Source organism: Peromyscus maniculatus, chromosome 19, assembly GCF_049852395.1.
Source record: "Peromyscus maniculatus bairdii isolate BWxNUB_F1_BW_parent chromosome 19, HU_Pman_BW_mat_3.1, whole genome shotgun sequence".
In the NCBI taxonomy this organism is placed as follows: domain Eukaryota; kingdom Metazoa; phylum Chordata; class Mammalia; order Rodentia; family Cricetidae; genus Peromyscus; species Peromyscus maniculatus.
Window position 1 is genome coordinate 1,388,734 of NC_134870.1, and position 19,857 is coordinate 1,408,590.

Sequence of the window (19,857 nt, forward strand, 5' to 3'; positions counted from 1 at the left end):
GGTAGGAGAAACTTCCTGGAGACAAGGTAGCTGCAGTAAGTGGTCTCTGAGAAGCAGGGCATGGTGCTCAGGGATAGGAGCATTCAGGAAGCTGAGGCGGCACTGCTGTGAATCCGAGGCCAGCCTGGGCTACATAGTGAGACCTGTCTCGGTGGGGCCTGGGTTCAATACAACACTGCCCATGTAAAGAGCCTTTGTGTTTCAGTAGTCCACTGAGCTTCTCAATCCTCACTAACTCCAGCTGTCTAGAGGGGGGTGCTGAGGACCTAGTGCCTGTCAGAGTCAGGTATGGATGCAGCCCAGCCTTTTATGACAACATGTGAGATCTCCATCTTGATCCACGGGGCAGGTCTCTAAGGGCTAGTGCCTCAGCCCTACCCTCCTTTCTGAACCTGAGGAATCTCTGACTCCAAAGAACCTCTGCCTATCTGACCTCTGCCTTGCTCTCCGGTATTGGGTGGACCGCAGATCTGGAAGCAGGCTAGGATGAATGCAAATGAGTTTCCTATCAGGACCCACATTGGGATTATAATAATCCAGATGGCTCTCTAGCCATAGATTAGTTTACAATCTGCCTCCTGGTGGGCCTCTGTAAAGCTGCCCTAAAACCAGAAAACTATAAAAAGCTAAAAAAACAAAAACAAAAACCTATAATTCAAGATACAGAATAAAATCCATCTCATGTCTCCCAGAGCTTCCCAACATCAGGGCTAACCTACGCATGTGGAGAGAGGGTCCCTGACTTTGCAGGCAGAAGTCTCAGCTGTGGCATTTAAGTTACCATGGGAGAGATGAGAAAGCCCATGAACAGAATTGCCAAGTGCTGGGACACACTATTCATGCGGCTGCATAGAGTCCTCCAGGTCCCTGTTTTAAATGTGTGGCAGAATAGGCCATGCGGGCTAGTGCATACCCTGCCTGACCATCAATTGAGCCTTCAAAGTGCCACCTAGAGAATTAACTGGTCAGCTGACTGCCTGTGTATCCAGTGGCATGGGGACATCAAACAAAGACCTCCAGTAGACCTCCTAGGCCTCACAGGGAAACCAGGATACAGCATGGGGCGATCCATTTCCTTCCTTTGGACACTGAGCCACTTACTCAGTCCTGAGGGAGTTTTGGGGTCCCACCTCTCCTTCTTGTTTCCCTGTTGTCAGGGTAGGGGGACAGCCTCACCCACCTCACCAGACTTAATTGTACTTTCAGGGGTACCTAATGGGAAGAGATTTTCCAGCTAAGGTAGGAGCTTTCATTTCACTGCTCCCTCCATGTGCCTCACTCCAGACCGGTCAGCGGTGCCTCTTCTCCTCATGCACAGGGACACAGACAGAGCCCTGCTCTCTCTAAAGTTCCAGAGGACATCAGGGCCCACTGCCTTGTCACCAATTCCAGAAGAATGAGGTTTCACCCCACAAGCTCTTCCTTCGTGGTTTCCTCTTCTAATTAACTACTCAGCTAATTGTTACAGGACCACCATAGAGCTGGAGGCCAAGAACCACCAAACATATCCAGGCAGTAAGGGGGGAGGCATTTAATTGTTCGTGAATATTAATCAAGGATTGTAGGTTTATCTTGACATTACAGAAACCATTGAGTGGTAACTATTACAATTACCCCGAGTCACCCTGGTCAGTTCTCCCAGCATTAAATAGACAAAATCATGAGAGAGGTGTGTGAAGCTTTATGACCAGAGCTTGGCCTAAGAATGTGCCTGATTCTGATCTAATATTAGCTTGATATAAACCACGTATAGTCTGACTTGGGTGAAATCACTTTTTAGGGGGAAGGGAATGTTTGAGATAGTCTGCTCATATGGTTGATGACGGCCTCAAACTTGCACCACCATGCCTAGCTCTGAAATAACTTTTGCCCTATTGTATAACACACCTGTCTTCTAACCCAAATCCCAAGGACCTATGTGGTTTTCTTGATGCCCGGGCCCATGCAATCCCCACCTGCCTGCTCCCTCCTTTGGTCTCACAGGCACTTGGGACCAGTTCCCATACACTGGGACAGGGCTGTTTTGTGGGGGGGAAAAAGCATAATATTGGAGATAATGGATGCTGGAGGGTGCAGATAACATTTTTTTTTTTTTGCTTTCTGACACTACATTCTCCTGAGTACAGTAAATAAGTAAATAAATAATTGTAAGACTCAAACAAATATGATAATAAACTAGTATTATCCAAACTTCTTGTGATAGTGGAAATTATCTGCACTGTAATCAGAGACATATAGATGCTGAGTAGTTACAGTGTGGTTATTACAAATAAGGAGTTGAATTGTTTTATTTAACTTCAACTGAAATATCCACATACAATTTTTTAAGAAAAATTGTCAAAGTACTTACTATATAATTAAGGGTTTATTTAAAACTCTGTCCTGAGAATGGTTTTCCTGATTTTAAGAAGCTGCTCAGTAGCTCTGGGGTTATTACAATTCATGTCCCCAAAGGAAAACCATCTGTCCAAAGATCTGATTGGCTCAGCTTAGTTGTCAAACCAACTAGGGACAACTTGAGGGACTGAGTTCTCTGCTTCCAACACGTGGGTCCCAAGGATCAAACTTAAGTCTTGGAGAGCTTCTCTCAGAACTTCTCTTCCTTCCAAGTGAATCCTGCAGATGTCTGCCGCCAGCCTCACGCGCTCAGAAGGCGCAAAGGACTCCTCCCGTCGCTAGGGGCCGCTGCCGTCCTCCCGGCGGCCGGAAGACAGCGCGGCTTCCGCGTTTTCGCCGCGCATCCGCAGGCCTCCGCGCGCTCTTCCGGCCATTCATACGCCTCCTCTGTGAGTCTTGGGGTCCTGAATTCCGTGTCCAGTCGGACCAGAAGGAGGCCGAGCCGCTAGGATGAAGCTCGTGAGGTGAGGGGGTCCCTAGGCGCGGCGAAGGCGGCGGGGACAGGCTTCGGGCGGGCTCGGGAAGCCGGGCCTCTGTGCCCGCGGGAGGCGGGAAAGCCGCGTGCGCGCGGCCTGCTAACGGCCTCCGGCGCCCCGGCCCGCCGCGCCCTGCTCGTTCCCGCCGGAGCTCGGGCTGGCGGACGCCGCGCCCCGGCCCCGCGTGGCTTCCCGGAATGGAGGGGCCGAACTGCCTCTGCCCACCTCGAATCCCGCGGCTTAAACGGAACAGTGGCCGGTTTTCCTTGCGAGTCGGGCTACTTGCACCTACGAGAACTCAAAACTAGCATGGTTTTATCTGCAGATAACGACGCCGATTTGCTGGACGTTTTAGATTAGGTTCTCCTTTACTTTTGACTGGTTATCTGAACTATGTAACTCCTTAATGTAGGCTTTCGGTTCACGAAAGACAATGTCCCGGGATGAAGCAGAAGTTAACAAGTTAATTTCTCCCGATTGCACTGATTGTGTCGGTTAGTGGAGCCTTCTTTGCTGATATGATTACTTCCAAAATAAATAGATTTGAGGCCGAGCCTGCAGCAGGGTATAATGCCTAAGCTAGTTATTAGAAATATTGAGTTTCTTGTTGAGTCAAGAACTGTTTTAGTTGACTAGACTGCCATTGGGCACCTCTTGGAGTAGTTGTACACAATTCACGAAGTTTCTTTTTCTTTTTTTTGGTGGTGGGTTTCTTTGTGTAACATCTCTGGCTGTCCTGGAACTCGCTTTGTAAGCCAGGATGGCCTCGAACTCACAGAGATCTGCCTGCCTCTTCCTTCCAAGCACTGGGATAAAGTATACTGTTGCTGTTTCCATGCTGGCTAATGTGAACTATAGTGTATTTGCAGTAACTTACGCTTTTCTCATTTAAAGATTCAGTTACAATAAATCTGCTTTTGGGTGATGGTACTGGGAGTTTACCTAGACCTTCGGCCATCATCCTAGGCAAGTGCTCACTCGTTACTGATGTGATACACACACACACACACACACACACACACACACACACACACACACACACACACACACACACACACACACCGCCGCTTTGAGACAGGGTTTCTCTGGGTAGCCTCAGCTGTCCTGGAACTTGCTGTGTAGACCAGGCTGGCCTCGAGCTCATCGAGATCCACCTGCCTCTCCCAAGTGCTAGGATTAAAGGCATGCCTCCACCTCCTGCTGATGTGCTTTTTTTTTTTTAATGGCTTGTCCTGAGTCCTGTTTTTTGTAGTGCACAATTTTTTCTTAGAGAATATATTTTGCCTCGTGAAAATGATTGTTTGACTAGTTTGCATTTTCAGTGGGCCTTCTTATTTGTGCATCAATTAATGGGACTGTGATGGCTCTTTATCCTGTTACCACCTTGCCCAAACCCAGGAAGTGAGCGCTCCTGGCTACTTTTCTCTTCATTGGTCTGTCATCTAATAAATTGCCAATTTTCCTATTTTTACAAATGAAGATACCTCTCACTGTCCATTTCTCTCTGGTTTTCCGGTGAGAATTTAGATACTAATGGACTCCCATGTACCTGACTGTTTTGATGTCCCACTTGTATTAAAAAGAATTCAAGCCTGGCTGTGGTGGTGCACACCTTTAACCCCAGCACTCAGGAGGCAGAGGCAGGCAGATCTCTGAGTTCAAGGCCAGCCTGGTCTATGGAACTAGTTCCAGTACAGCCAAGGCTACACAGAGAAACCCTGTCTTGGAGAGAAGGAGGGAGGGAGGGAGAAAGGGAGAGAGGGAGAGAATTAGAATTCAAAGCCAGGTGTGGTGGTGCACACTGTGAATCTCAGCATTCCAGAGGCAGAGGCAGGGGGATCTCTAAATTTGAGGCCAGCCTCATCTACAAATCAAGTTCTAGGACAGCCAGGACTACACAGAGGAACCCTGTCTCAAAACAACAACAATAATAATAAAAGCAAGATAATTCACAAAATGAAGGATTCACTGGAAAATTGAGGCAGGATGTCACCAAGTTGTACTAGAAGTCACTCCATACCCAAGGTTGACTTCAGATTTGCAATCATTCTGCCTCAGTCTCCTAAGTAACTGAGATTACAAGGTCTGTGCCTGTATATCTTTTTTATTTTTTTTAAGATTTATTTATTGTGTATACAACATTTTGCTTCCATGTAACCTTGCACGCCAGAAGAGGGCACCAGATCTCATTATAGATGGCTGTGAGCCACCATGTGGGTGCTGGGAATTGATCTCAGGACCTCTGGAAGAGCAGCCAGCGCTCTTAACCTCTGAGCCATCTCTCCAGCCCTGTGCCTAGATATCTTAAGGGAATTCTTTAGCAGAATACCATCTCCACAAAAGGACCCTGTTTTCCCACACCCCCTTCTTTCTGAAACAGTTTGTTTCTTGAGTGCTGGGATTAAAGATCTTTGCTCCCATGCTTGACAAAATAATTTTTTTAAGGTTGGGTTTCCGTTAGTTGCTGAAACATTGAGCCTGTACTCAGTGTTCTTTATAACCCAGTATTACCTGTAGAAAGGCCTGCTGCTTGCCTTCATAGTAGAATGGCAGGGAGAATGGGCTAGGTAATATTACTTGTGCAGTTTAATGTAGTGGACGCTGCAGTTGTTTACAAAGGCTATTGTAGTAAAAGAAGATAGACTAGAAAATTTGAATATGAAGTGTTGTTAGATGATATTGTAGAATTGTCATTCTGTGACCATTTGGCTAAGAGTTACTTTACTGCATGTAATTGTGAAGTGAATGATAGACGAGATTAAAGTCTAAACATGAAGTGTCTGCTCGGTGTGCTGTTCAGTTATAGTGTGCAGTTGTGGTATTAAGGTTCCTTACTAATGCCAGCACCTTACTTTCAGATGACAAGGTGAAAGTGTAAATACTGAAGGGCAAGAAAGGGAGAAATGGCAACATTTTAATAGTTTGTCACCCCTTCAGTTTTCTTCCTTTGCAGTATATCATGATAAAAAAAAAATTAGGGCAGAAGAAGAGTAGATGAAATGAAGGACAGACTGCCGTCCAACGGGAGAATTATAAAGGCAGATTTGTTCCTTAGAAAAGACAAGAAAGAGAAGAATTCCTGGTAGGTTACATTACGTTTCTAAATATGTAAAAGTAAAAGAAGAGAATGTTTTTGCAGTCCTGGTGTGGGAAAGCTCAACTTAAAGCCTGAGCTCCAAAAGGGTCGTAACAGAATAAAATGGATAGAAAAAAGCCAGGGGACTGGAGAGATGACTCAGGTTAAGGGCACTGGTTGCTCTTCCAGAGGATCTAGGTTCAATTCCTAGGACCCACAGCTGTCTAACTGCAGTGCCAGGGAATCTGATGACCTCTTTTGGCATCTGTGGGCACCCGGGACACATGTCACACATGCACATCAAACAGGCAAAACACTCATACTCAGAAAATAAAAAACAGGTTTTCTCTCTGTAGCCTTGGCTGTCCTGGAACTCTTTGTAGACCATTCTGGCCTCTAAAACTCACAGAGATCCACCTGCCTCCGCCTCCCAAGTGCTGGGACTAAAGGCATACGTTGCCACCACCCAGCTTAAATAACATTTTTTAAGGAAAAGAAAAAGCCAGGTGTGGTGGCCTGCACTTGGAGTTTGTAGTCAAATGAGTGATGGACTGATAAAAAAGAAAAACTCAAACTGATGGAGAGTGCGTAATGATGCATAAGCAATTCTTAAGAAATACGGATTTTTTATATTCACGAAAGATACCATACCACAGGCAAATTGCCACTGTCTCTTCTTCCTCCTCCTTTCTGTTTTATTATCATTATTGTAAAGACTTATTTTATGTATATACACCACATGTTTGTCTGATGTCTGTGGAGGCCAGAAGAAAGCATTGGGTTCCCTGGAGCTAGGGTAGTTACAGATAGTTTTGAGCTGGCATGTGGGTCTTCTGGAATAAGCAGCCAATGCTCTTGACCAATTGACCAACTGTAGAGCCATCTCTCTACCCCCCCCCCTTTTTTTTTAAGAGTCTCATTTGGCCAGGCTGAATTCCTGTTCCTTCTGCCCCCACTCCTCAAGTGCTAGGATTACAAGCATGCATCTTTCCTAGCTTTGCTCATTAGGAAATACATTATTAGTGCGTGTTCATGCACACAACAGGTGCACATGTACGTTATAAGACAATTTTGGGGAGTTTGTTTTGCCTCCCACCAGGGTCCCAGGGATTAAAACTCAGGTCTTCAGCCTGAACAGACAGCAAGTGCTTTTGCCTGCTGAGCCATCCTGTCAGCCCTACTTAGTATTTTAATTAATTTTGTTGTTGGTGATGATTGTTTTTGAGGCAGGGTCTCCAAATATAGTCTTGACTGGCTTGGCGCTTGTTGTGTAGACCAGGCTGGCCTTGAACTCACAGAACCTCTGCCTCCCTGATGGTATTAAAGGGTGCCACCATGCTTGGTTCAATTTTTTCAATTTTTTATTTTTAAGATTACAATTATTATCAGTGGTGGTGACACACACCTTTCTTTAATCCTAGCACTTGGGAGGCAAAGGCAGGCAGATCTCTGAGAGTTCCAGGACACCCAAGGCTACACAGAGAAAACCTGTTTAGGAAAAAAAAAGGTTACAATTATTTATTTGTGTGTGTTGGGGGGGAGAGGGTTGGCATCACTATGTGTACAAAGGTCAAAGGACCCTAGGGGGAGTTGATTCTCTCCATTTTGGTTTTAGGGATCAAACTTGGATCCTCAGTCTTGGCAGAATGTGTTTGTTTTTTGTTTTTTGTTTTGGTTTTTTTGGTTTGTTTGTTTTTTGAGACAGGGTTTCTCTGTATAGCTTTGTGCCTTTCCTGGAACTCGCTTTGTAGACCAGGCTGGCCTCGAACTCACAGAGATCCATCCGCCTGGCTCTGCCTCCAGAGTGCTGGGATTAAAGGTGTGCACCACCACCGCCTGGCGGCAGAATGTGTTTACCCTCTGAGTCATCTTGCTATGCCCCCCCAACACTCATTCTTTTGCATAGATAGAAAATTGGAAGATTGTTGGTATTGGCGAGTGCTTGCATAAATGAGTTTGTAATATCAAAAAGTTGAAAACATTCAGTGGGATACTTGGCATCTCCATATAGTGGACTTGGACATATCTAGCTCTTGGAATATTTATTTATTTTTTTTTTTAAAGATTTATTTATTTATTATGCATGCAATGTTCTGCCTGCATGTATGTATGTCTGCAGGCCAGAAGAGGGCACCAGATCTCATTACAGATGGTTGTGAGCCACCATGTGGTTGCTGGGAATTGAACTCAGGACCTCCGGAAGAGCAGTCAGTGCTCTTAACCTCTGAGCCATCTCTCCAGCCTGGAATATTTATTTTTAAGGAATCATCTCCAGTGTAAACTGCTATGTAAGCTCTTAAGTGTTACAGACACTTAGACACTTGAAGAATGGCCTGCTTTATTTGAAGTTGGATCTTACATATGTGCTTACAGGTTAGAAGAATATCCCTTTTCATTAAGAATGCAGGAAGAGGGCTGGAGAGATGGCTCAGAGGTTAAGAGCACTGACTGCTCTTACAGCGGTCCTGAGTTCAATTCCCAGCACCCACATGGTGGCTCACAACCATCTGTAATGAGATCTGGCGCCCTCTTCTGTATACATAATAAATAAATAAAATCTTAAAAAAAAAAAAAAAAAAAAAAAAGAATGCAGGAAGAGTAAAGAGAGGTTCTTTATTTCTAGTATACTTATGCTACTGATAATGATTCTTACTTTCTTCTTGTGGCTTAAAATTAGTCCAGGGTCTTTTTGTTGTTTGTTGAAACAGTGTCTCACTTGCTATGTAGACCAGGATGGCCTCCAGTTCATAGAGACTCATCTGCCTTTGCCTCCCAAGTGCTGGAATTAAAAGTGTCCCACCCACTTGATACTACTCCAGGATCTTGATTGTCTTCATTTGTAATGGTTTCCAGTATTTTCTAGTCCAAAGCTCAGGACAGTTATGAATGTGGCCCAAAACAAAATCACAAACTCAAGCATTGTAGATGACATTATTGTGTCAAATAAACATTTGAATACTCTTAAAGTCCATGGACTGTAGGTTGGACACCTCCTAGAATATGTTGCCTAAGATATTTCTTCATCCAGTGTGGTCCAAAGAGGCCAAAAAGGTGGGCACACCTATAGTAGACAGATGCCAGATGACAGTTTATTACTTTGTTCCTTTATAAGTTTGAGAGTTTAGTTCAGGAAAAGTTAAACACACTGTACATTATTAATACAAATTGTTAAGATTTTATGTGTATGAGTGTTTTATCTGCATGTGTGCTCACCACAGCTTTCCAGATCCCCTAGGACTTGAGATACAGATGGTTGTGAGCTTTCATGTGGGTTCTGCGACTCAAACTGGGTCCTCTGCAAGAGTAACAGGTGTTCTTAACTGCTGGGTCAAATGTCCAGACCCCATAGGAATTGTAGGAACATTTTGAAGATATTGAACTCTAGCAATTTTACCCTACCAGTTTCACAAAAAGACTTTTAAATGTTACAGGTAAAAATTCAGGACTTTTTGTTTTATAGATTTTTGATGAAATTGAGTCATGAAACTGTAACCATTGAATTGAAGAATGGAACACAAGTCCATGGAACAATCACAGGTGAGGAGGCCGCACTGTTTCTATAATGTTCGCTTTTCTCCCCATGTTCACCTGCTGGACAGTTTTTTGGTTGTTTAGTGAGCATTGTTTTGTTGAATGTCCTCATTCTTTTTGTCTGAATTACTGAATGGGCCTTAGTTAAGCCTCATATTCTTGTGCTACAACCAAACCAAATTGCCAGGTGCTCTTGTTTTTATAGCTTGTATGTATACTTTTGCTTGTGTGTTCCTCTGCATAGAATGTTGCTTCTTCCAAAATACATTTGAGACTTTACACTTTTATTTTTATTTTTCACATTTGACTGTAATTTTTATTAGTCTGTTCATTATGTATGTATGATTGATATCATAACGGTATTTTCATACACACACTACTGTATTTTTATCTTCCTTCATCAACCTCTCCTGTTCCCCTGCTGCTTTCTTACTGCCACCTATCCCTCTTCCAGGTTCCAGGGTTTCTCTGTGTAGTTTTGGTGTCTGTCCTGGATCTCGCTCTGTAGACCAGGCTGGCCTTGAACTTAGAGAGATCTGCCTGGCTCTGCCTCCCAAGTGCTGGGATTAAAGGTGCACGTGCCACTGCTGCCCAGTCAGTCTTTATTTTTTGCCAGCCCTCTGAGTTTTGGAACAATTTCTTTGCTAATAGTAGGTATTCTAAAAGACTTGAAAAAAGATGAAGAAGTGATTATCAAGAGAAAATAGTACCTTAGTATGTGTTCCTATTCTCATGTAGGTCCAGTGTTTTAGTAAACAAGGAGACACAATGGGATGTCGTTTTATGGCTGTTCTAGAACTTTATAGTAGCAGTTGTGAATAAACTTACCTATTAAGTTTTGTATGGTCTGACACCATATCTCAGGAAATAGAGTTGCTGCCCTGGGTAAAGTGTCCTGAGTAGTGATCTTGTCTGGTCCCTGTAGAACACTGTTGGGCATTGTGGAAGAGCTAGGGTGGGTTTTGTTGTGGTAGTGTTTTTTTGGTGTGTGATTTTTTTTTTTCTCTCCCTCCCCCCCTCCCATTTTTAGATACAAGGTCTTATGTATTGCAGAACTGGTCTCAAACTCACTGTGTATGGCTGAGGATGGCCTTCTGGTTTTCCTGCCTCCAGCTCCTGAGTGCTGGGATTACAAGTGTACACTACCACACCCCTTTTATTTGGTAGTGGTGGTTGAAACCAGGGCTTCATATATGCTAAGAAAATATTCTACCAGCTGGTCCCAACCCACAGAATGGCATTCTTGCTTTATTTCTTTTAAGTCAAAATCTAACAATGAAAGCTGGAATACAAAAAACATAACACAAATTTCACCAAATACATAATAGGTGCTTAGTAAATGGATGTCCTAGGAGGAAAGTTTCAGTAAACTAAGAGAACAAAATTTAATGAAGATCTCATTCCCTCTAGTGGACAATCACTATTGAGACTTCTGTATCTTACATGAACATACACACATATATGATCATGTGCTCAGTCATCGCATTGTGCTATCTGCCATGGAGGTAGTGAGAGTCTTGATTAGTGTGACTTAATGTGTAGTTCTTAGAATATAAGAGATTAAGTCTCTCTGTTCCACCTTTCCTACATAAATCAGTGTCTCTAGGAGACGGAGGACATGGAGGGGGAAAGGATTTGTTGTTTTGTTTTTTCTTTTTTGTTATTTTTCGAGACAGATTTTCTCTGTAGCCCTGGCTATCCTGGAACTCAATCTGTAGACCAGGCTGACCTTGAACTCAGAGATTCATCTGCCTCTGCCTCCTGAGTGCTGGGAGTAAAGGCCTGTGACCCCCATCCTCCACCCCCTGCTTGTTTTGGTTTTCTGAGTCAAGGTTTCTCAGTGTAACAGCTCTGGCTGTTCTGGAACTTGTTTTGGTGCCTATCCTGGACCTGGCTCTGTAGACCAGGCTGGCCTCGAACTCACAGAGATCTGCCTGACTCTGCCTCCCGGGGGGTTGGGATTACAAGTGTGCGCCACTGCCACCCGGCTAAAATACATGTTTTTTTTTTTTTAAGTAAATAAATAGACATGTTAAGCTGGGTGTGGTGTTGTTTGCCTGTAGACAAAGCACTAGGGCGACTTGGACAGGAGGATCACAAGTCTGAGCTCATCCTGGGGTGCATAGATAGACTTTGTCTCAGGAAGGTGGGGGGAGTTCCTAGTGATAGGAAAAGGTACCATAGGTCTTTAAAAAGAAGAGCGAAAACAGCTTGATAGAATGTTGGTAAGGAAATGATGGTGACACTGGGAGGATTGTGCCATAAACACTATCCAATCCTGGCATAAGTATTCGGTTCTGAAAGTAGTGGACGTAAGGTATACACAGTATTCATGGCTCCCTCACAGCTTGTTACATTCATTTCCTTTGTCTACCCATAGGTTCTTTCTCTGTAATCCACACTCTCCTTGAACTCCTAGCACTCCTCTGCCTCCCTCCTGAATGCTGAGATTGCAGGTGTGACTTAACCACACCACCAGTGCATCCAATTCCCTTCAATTCTGCACATGCACTTAGCTCTGTACAGTGGTATTGTGGCTAGGAAAAGTTTTTATGAAGGAAAAATTACTGGTTTATATTGCCCCCACCCCATTGTGTATGTATTAAGCTGTCTCAGAAACTTGCACTTTAACATTCCAGATAATACTCTTTTTTAAAGATGTATTTATTTCTTATGTGTTCTGTCTGCGTGAATGTGTGCATGCCAAAGGAGGGTATCACATCTCATGATAGATGGTTGTGAGCAACCATGTGGTTGCTGGGAATTGAACTCAGGACTTCTGGAATAACAGCCAGTGCTTTTTTTTTTTTTTAAATTTCAAGACAGGGTTTCTTTGTGTAGCTTTGGACCCTGTTCTGGAACTAGCTCTGTAGAACAGGCTGGCCTCGAACTCACAGAGATCCTGGGATTAAAGGTGTGCACTACCACCACCTGGCTGGCCTGCCTTCCTGCCTTCTTGCCTTCTTCCTTCCTCCCTCCCTCCCTTCTTTCTTCCTTTCTCTTTCTTTTTTAAGTTTCTTGATTCTGTTTTTTGCTTTTTAATTTATTTTATGTGCATTAGTGTTTTGCCTGCATGTTTTACCTTCTGTGTGAGGGTGTCAGATCTTGGAGTTACAGACAGTTGTGAGCTGCCATGTTGGTGCTGGGAATTGAACCCAGGTTCTCTGGAAGAGCAGTCAGTACTCTTAACCTGAGCCATCTCTCCAAGCCTTGAGTATGATTTCATCTGTGGCAAGATAACTTGCCTTCTTTATCATGCTGGTGATTGCTCTGTTTTCCCTCCCTTCAGGTGTAGATGTCAGCATGAATACACATCTTAAAGCTGTGAAAATGACCCTGAAGAACAGAGAACCTGTACAGTTGGAAACCTTGAGCATTCGAGGAAATAACATTCGGTACTTTATTCTACCAGACAGCTTACCTCTGGACACATTACTTGTGGATGTGGAACCTAAGGTGAAGTCTAAGAAAAGGGAAGCTGGTAAGTGTGGTGGTGTTTTATGTATGGTGTATTTAAATCTTCATTTACTGTTCCAGTACATTTGTGAACAACAAGGCTGTTTTCTTGCTTGGACCGTCTATACTCATGAGTGTGTGTGATACTTGGAGCTCCTGGGTTTGCTGTAGAGAAGAGCCATGCCATGCTTCTCTTCTGTCTTTTCCTCAGTGGATTCTGGATTTGGAGGCTGCACAGTTTCCCATTCCTCTTGTTTTAGATACTTTGTGAAAATTCATTGTGAATTTTCTTGCCCATACAGCTAAGAAAACGTTAAATTTGGTGATTTCCTTTTTGTTCTTCTCAGGATTCATGATAACTGGGCCTTTTAGCTGATTCTTTTCTCATCTCTGTGCCTTTTTGTTCTAGCTTCTGGGAAATAACCTTGACCTTGTTCTTTATTGGCACATATTTATTCTCAAGCCTTCTTTGAGTTTTCATAAGATCCTGTTATTCTGTTGCTATGTGTCTTAGGGTTTCTACTGCTGTGAAGGGACACCATGACCACAGCTCTTATAAGGAAACAAATTTGATTGGGGTGTCTTACATTTTCAGAGGTTTAGTTCATTATCATCATGGTGGGACATGGTGGTATGCAAGCAGTCAGGTGCTGGCTACATCTTGATCAGAAGGCAGCATGAAGTGAACTATTTTACTGGGTATGGTTTGAGGATAAATGATACCTCAAAGCCTGCCTCCAAAGTAGCACACTTCCTCCAACAAGACCATACCTACTCTTACAGGGCCACACCTCCTATTAGTGCCACTCCCTTTGGAAGCCATTTTCTTTCAAACAACTACACTCATAGTTTTTATTATTGATAGGCCATTAATTGTTCTCCTTTGGGGGCACACATAGCGCAGGGGAGTGTGGAGACAGGGTTTCTCTGTGTAGCCCCGGCTGTGTTGGAACTCGCTGTGTAGAATAGACTGGCCTTGAACTCACAGAGGTCTGCCTGCCTCTGCCTCCGGAGTGCTGAGATTAAAAGTGTGTGCTGCCACCACCCATAAATATTTATTTTTAAAGACACTTGAGATGGCTCAGAGAGGAAAATTACTTGACATGCAAGCCTGATGACCTGAGTTTAATCTCCAAACCTACAGTGGAAAGAGAAACAAATCCCAAAAGTTTTACTCTGGCTTCCACATGTACAGTGTGGCATGTTCTCAAGTGTACACATACACATCTTGAATGACATATACACATGTGATAATAAAACAAGTAATTTTAATTTATTGAGAACCAATACTGGAAGATTAAACCTAGGATTTTATACCTAACAGATAAGCACTCTACTACTTAACTACATTGTCATCATTTTGCTTTTTTATTTTTTTATTTTTTATTTATTTTTTTTTTTTTTGGTTTTTTGAGACAGGGTTTCTCTGCGTAGCTTTGCGCCTTTCCTGGGACTCACTTGGTAGCCCAGGCTGGCCTCGAACTCACAGAGATCCGCCTGTCTCTGCCTCCCGAGTGCTGGGATTAAAGGCGTGCGCCACCACCGCCCGGCCCTGCTTTTTTATTTTTATGTTCAGTTATTTATGTACTTGTGTGCGCACACGTGCCCGAGAGTTTGGGCACATCTGTACGTGATGTGTGTGGAAGTGAGGACAGCTTGCAGGAGATGGTTCGCCTCCCATCACATAGGCTCTGGGGATTGAACTTCAGTTAGCAGGCTTTGCAGCAAGCACCTGTTCCTGCTGAGCCATCTCACTGTATCCCATTTTACTTCATTTTGAATAGGTCTTGGTATTAGTCCAGTCTAGCTTTGAACTTGTAACCCCCCCTGCTCAGCCTCCCTAAGTAACTGGTCTTTTAGTCTGGTTCCACCAGTCCCAGCTTCTACAGGATTCCAAAGTAAGTTGGCCTCTTCACTAAGTAGATTCAAAGTTTCAGGATCTGGAAGTCATCTTAGAGCTGTTTTTCTCATGGAAAGATTTCTGTTTCCTACTGTATTGAGCTACTTTCCTTGTTCCTATGAGAAAATACCTGACAAAAAGCAGCTTAAGGAAAGAAAGCTTTAGTCTAGCTTGGTAGCTATCAACATGTAGGTCAGAACCCCTGTGTGTGTGTGTGGGGGGGGGGGGGGGCGGTTGTTGAGTGACCCTTTTACAGGGGCCACCTGAGATCATCTGAAAACACGGGTACTCATTTTCATAACAGTAGCAAAATTACAGTTATGAAGTAGCAATGAAATAGTTTTATGGTTGGGGGTCACCACAACATGAGGAACTGTATTAAAGGGTCACATCATCAGGAAGGTTGAGAACCACTGTTCTAGCTGGTAGTTCAAGGGGTTACTTTCTTTCCATTACCCTGGAAAAGCAGAACTCCAGGAGCAGACTCTTGTCCTGTCACACTGTGTGCACAGGCAGGAAGCAGAAGGTGATCTGGCAAACAGTTGTACCAACTGGAGACCAACTGGTACATGTGAGTCTGTAGAGAACTTTCCATATTGGAACCACAGCATCTGCTTTGGGAGACATGGTTGTCAGCCAGTAATGTAAGGGTAGGGCAGGAGCTTTAATTCCAGCACTCAGGAGGTATAGGCAGTTGGATCTCTTAGTTGAGGCCAGCCTGGTACACAGAGCAAGTTCCAGGACAGCCAGGGCTGTTATATAGAGAAACTTGGTCTCAGAAAACAAAACAAAAAACCAAACAAACAAAAGAGTAGGAGAAAAGGGCCAATTATTTTATAGATGTTTAATATATTGATGTTGAGTTTTTTTTTTTTTTTTTTGCTTTCCACCCAGAAATGTGTTGTATACTACTAGAATTAGTTATAACAATACAAATGCTCTTGAGTTTCTTTCTTTTTTGTTCATAAAAAAAATTAATGCATAGCTTAAAAAGCACTGATTTAATCTGTCCTTGTAAGTCCTCACCTTAGGCTGCTGTTTTTCTAAATCTCAAGCCTTTCTGTGTCGGTGTCTTTTGATTCCTTCTTTTTCCTACCTGCTTGTCAAGGAAGCAGTGACAAGCTTTACAAGCTGAGGAGGCAGACTGTCACTCTAACTGATGTCCATAAGGAATGCCAACTTTAATTTTTGTTTGTTTTCAGCCTCCTGCCTTGTATCATCTCACTCTTTGTATCTAAAGATCCTAATTTCTTTAGAAGCTATTCTTCCTTTACTAAATGCACACCTATAATCCCAGCACTTGAGAGGTTTGAGGACAGCCTGGTCTTCAAAGTGAGGTTCAAGACAACCAGTGCTAGAAGAGACTGTCTTAGGGTTTCCATTGCTGTGAAGAAACACCGTGACCACAGCAACTCTTTTTTTTTTTTTTAAACGTATTTATTATGTATACAGTGTTCTGCCTGCGCACCAGAAGAGGGCACCAGATCTCATTATGGTTGTGAGTCACTATGTGGTTGCTGGGAATTGAACTCAAGACCTGGAAGAGTAGCCAGTGCTCTCAACCTCTGAACCCTCTTTCCAGCCCCAACCACAGCAATTCTTACAAGGAAAAGCATTCAATTGGGTTTGCTTACATTTTCAGAGGTTTAGTCCATTTTTATCATGGTGTGACGTGGTAGGCAGACAGATGTGGTGCTGGAGTAGTAGCTGAGTGTCCTACATCTTGACTTGTAGGCAACAGGAAGTGGTATGAGACATTGGGTGTGGCTTGATCATCTATGAGACCTCAGAGCCTGTTTCCACAGTGACACACTTCCTCCAAAAAAGACATGCCTACTCCTGCAAAGCCGTCGGTCTTATTAATGCCACTCCTTTTGGGGGCCATTTTCTTTCAAACCATCACAGAGACCATATCCTAAAATGAATGAATGGATGACTTCCCAGGGGTGTGGGGTTATGGCTCAGTCATAGAACGCTTGGCTGACCTTCCTGTATGAGGCCCTGAGTGTGATTCTGACCACCAGGGGAGAAATAAACATCTAATTCTGAGTACGCCAAGCAGGTGCACTGTGGTTTCTTCTCTGTCTTTGCTTTTTTTTGTCCTCATGATGTTAAGTTTATGGCTGTGGGTTAAAGTACTAAGTTATGGTTGAGCCAAACAAGTTTTCAGGCTCTGGTGTTATTAGATTGTTATTTGGTATAATGTACTTAGAGTTTCTTTATTTTGAAATAACTTGCTTGGCTTCGATTCATTAAGCAGAAATCTAGCACAGTGTGTAAATTGTCCCCCTGCTGGCCCTTCTTGGTTTTACTTGATGGTGGTAGTGGTCATGTTCGAGAGAAGCTGAGTTAAAGATATCTTACTGTAGCTGCTAATTTAAGAGGTGTGGGTAGGAAAGGGGGCAGGGTAAGTCTGGGTACTTTGACTATTAAAGAGAATTTCACCTGCTTTGTTTTACTTTTTCCCCAGTTGCAGGAAGAGGTCGAGGCCGAGGTAGAGGAAGAGGACGTGGTCGCGGCAGAGGAAGAGGGGGTCCTAGGCGATAATGTCTTTCGAGATTACTGTTTCAAAGTGATAAGGAATTGGGGGATAGTTTTTGTACAGGTTTTGTTTGTTTGTCAATTTTTAATAAACGTTAAGTGTGGGGATGGAGTTTTCTGTTGATTATCAAATCAAAGTTTCAGTGTCTCTTATGTACGCAACAGAGTATATTCAGTTCCTGGCATCAGTCACATGAAACATGAAAAAGGACCTATTGTGAAAGTGGTATACAAATTTCAAGGCTGAAGCTGAAGATTGTGTAAGAGACAGGTCAGGTAATCCCAGCCCTTACTATCAATTTGATGCCCATCCAAAAATGGTCTTAGCAATATTTTAGCTAACTGGGTAAATTCAAGTACTTACTCCACAATTGACATGCTTATTTTGTTTATAGGGGGATAAAATTATACATCTGATCCATGATCAGATGGCTTTATCAAAACTGATTGAATAAAAAGGAAAATGTGTGAGATCAATGATTAATACTTTATGTAGATACTCTTGTTTTATATTTATGTGTATGAGTGTTTTGTTGAAATGTATGAATGTGTAGCACATTTGTGCTTGGTGTTGGAGGTCAGAAAAGATTGTTACATCTGAAACTGGAGTTAGTTGTGCATATGGGTACTGGGAACTGAGCCCTTCTCCAGCTTCTGGTCTTTGAGACAGGATTTCATAGTCCAGATTGACCTCAAACTAATCCTTCTGTCTCAATTTCCTGAAGCTAGCATTTTAGGCATGTACCATCGAGTGTGAATATCTTTTTAATAGTAAATTGTGTGCTGTCATGTAACCCCCCCCCCCCCCCCCTGGATTCCACACTAGGGAATTCAACTGTAGGTCTCTAGTCTAGGGGGATTACTGAACAGGTAAGGACACTTGGTACTCTTCCAGAGGACCCAAATTCAGCATCTAGCACCCTCATTGGGTGATTTGCAGCTGTCTGTAACTTCAGCTCTAAGGGATCTGATACTCTTCTGCTTTTAGCAACCACACATACATTTTTAAAAAATGTGTTTTGTGGTGGCACAGGTCTGTGTTCTCAGTACTCAAGAGGCAGAGATAGGAGTTCAAGGTCATCTGCTATAGCAAGTTCAAAGCCAAGCTAGTCTCATATATTGAAATATGCATTGTATTGCACATGATGAGTAGACTATGTAGCTCGGTGATAAATCAAGTGATTAATATACATAAGGAGTCAGTACTAAGCACAAAAAGTACATGAGAGATGTAAATATCCACAGGTCTTGATATCTGCAAAGGATTCTAGGAACCAGTCCAAAGGTCAAATGTGTATTAAAATTCAGCTAGCAACATAAAAACAAAAACCCCATGTAGCTGAAGTTTTCCTGGTCCCAACCGGCTCCCACGGTTCTGCAGCCCCTCAGTCCCTCAGACCCAAATGAACACACAGAGGCTTAATATTAATTAAAACTGCTCGGCCATTAGCTCAGGCTTACTACTGACTAGCTCTTACACTTAGACTCAGCCCATTTCTGTTCATCTATATATTGCCATGTCATCTGTGGCTTTACTTGTGTGCCATTTCATGCTGCTCCCTGGGTGGCAGGCTGATGTCTCCTGACTCAGCCTTCCACTTCCCAGGATTCTCTCCGCTTGTCCTGCCTATACTTTCTGCCTGGCTACTGGCCAGTCAGTGTTTTATTTATCAGTCAGAGCAACACATTCACAGCATACAGAGCGATATCACCCATCACCCCTATGTATATTTCCCCCCATCTTTTGTTTTCTTTTTGTTTTACTCCAGTTGCCTCTAACCTGCATAGTGGGTTACAGAAATGTGTAAGCATACCCAACTGTCATTTTTCTAAATTAAGACACCAGGGGAAGGTGGAGATGTAAGAGGTAAAGCACTTGCCTGGAGTGAGCAAAATGCTGGGTTCACTGTCTCACAAAATAGCAGCGAGGTGGGATTTTAAGTCAAGATAATTTTTAAACTGTTTTGTTTTGAAAGTTTTAGTGTCAGCTGGGAGGTGGTGGCACACACCTTCAATCCCAGCACTTGGGAGACAGAGGCAGGTAGATTTCTAGTTCGAGGCCATCCTGGTTTACAGAGTTACAGAGTGAGTTCCAGGACATCCAGAGCTACACCGAGAAACCCTATTTTGAAAAACATAAACAGCAACAAAAGTTTTTGTGTTTGGAATATTTGCAATATGCTAAAGACAGTTTAATAGGACAAGCCACGATGGGTACTTGGTGAGCTTATTCCACTATAGGCTATCATTTTGTTATTATTTATTTATTTTTGGAGACAAGGTTTCTCTGTGTAGCCCTAGCTTTCCTGGAACTCGATTTGTAGACCAGGCTGGACTTGAACTCAGAGCTCCACCTGCCTCTGCCTCTCAAGTGATGGGCTTAAAGGCATGTGCCACCGCCACTAACTATAAAAATGTTTTAAATGTGTGAGGAAAATTTTTAAACTGGCTTAAATTCTGCAACATAATTAAAAAATGGA

General features: G+C 43.2%; 1 protein-coding gene across 4 annotated transcripts; it reads left to right on the plus strand.

The window, feature by feature from the left end:
* Positions 1 to 2,706: 2,706 nt before the first annotated feature.
* Snrpd1 (small nuclear ribonucleoprotein D1 polypeptide) lies at positions 2,707 to 17,514 on the plus strand. Of its 4 annotated transcripts, none has more exons than XM_015987716.3 (5): positions 2,740 to 2,861; positions 5,827 to 5,955; positions 9,410 to 9,486; positions 12,770 to 12,961; positions 17,307 to 17,514. In XM_015987716.3, exons 3-5 carry the CDS (start codon positions 9,417 to 9,419, stop codon positions 17,381 to 17,383), a joined length of 339 nt encoding a protein of 112 aa, XP_015843202.1. In that variant the 5' UTR covers positions 2,740 to 2,861; positions 5,827 to 5,955; positions 9,410 to 9,416; the 3' UTR covers positions 17,384 to 17,514. The 4 variants fall into 4 exon arrangements, with proteins under 4 accessions (XP_006994255.1, XP_015843202.1, XP_042119922.1 ...); XM_076554716.1 differs by lacking the exon at positions 2,740 to 2,861 and adding an exon at positions 3,122 to 3,367; XM_006994193.4 differs by lacking the exon at positions 5,827 to 5,955 and having other exon boundaries at positions 2,707 to 2,861.
* Positions 17,515 to 19,857: the final 2,343 nt, after the last annotated feature.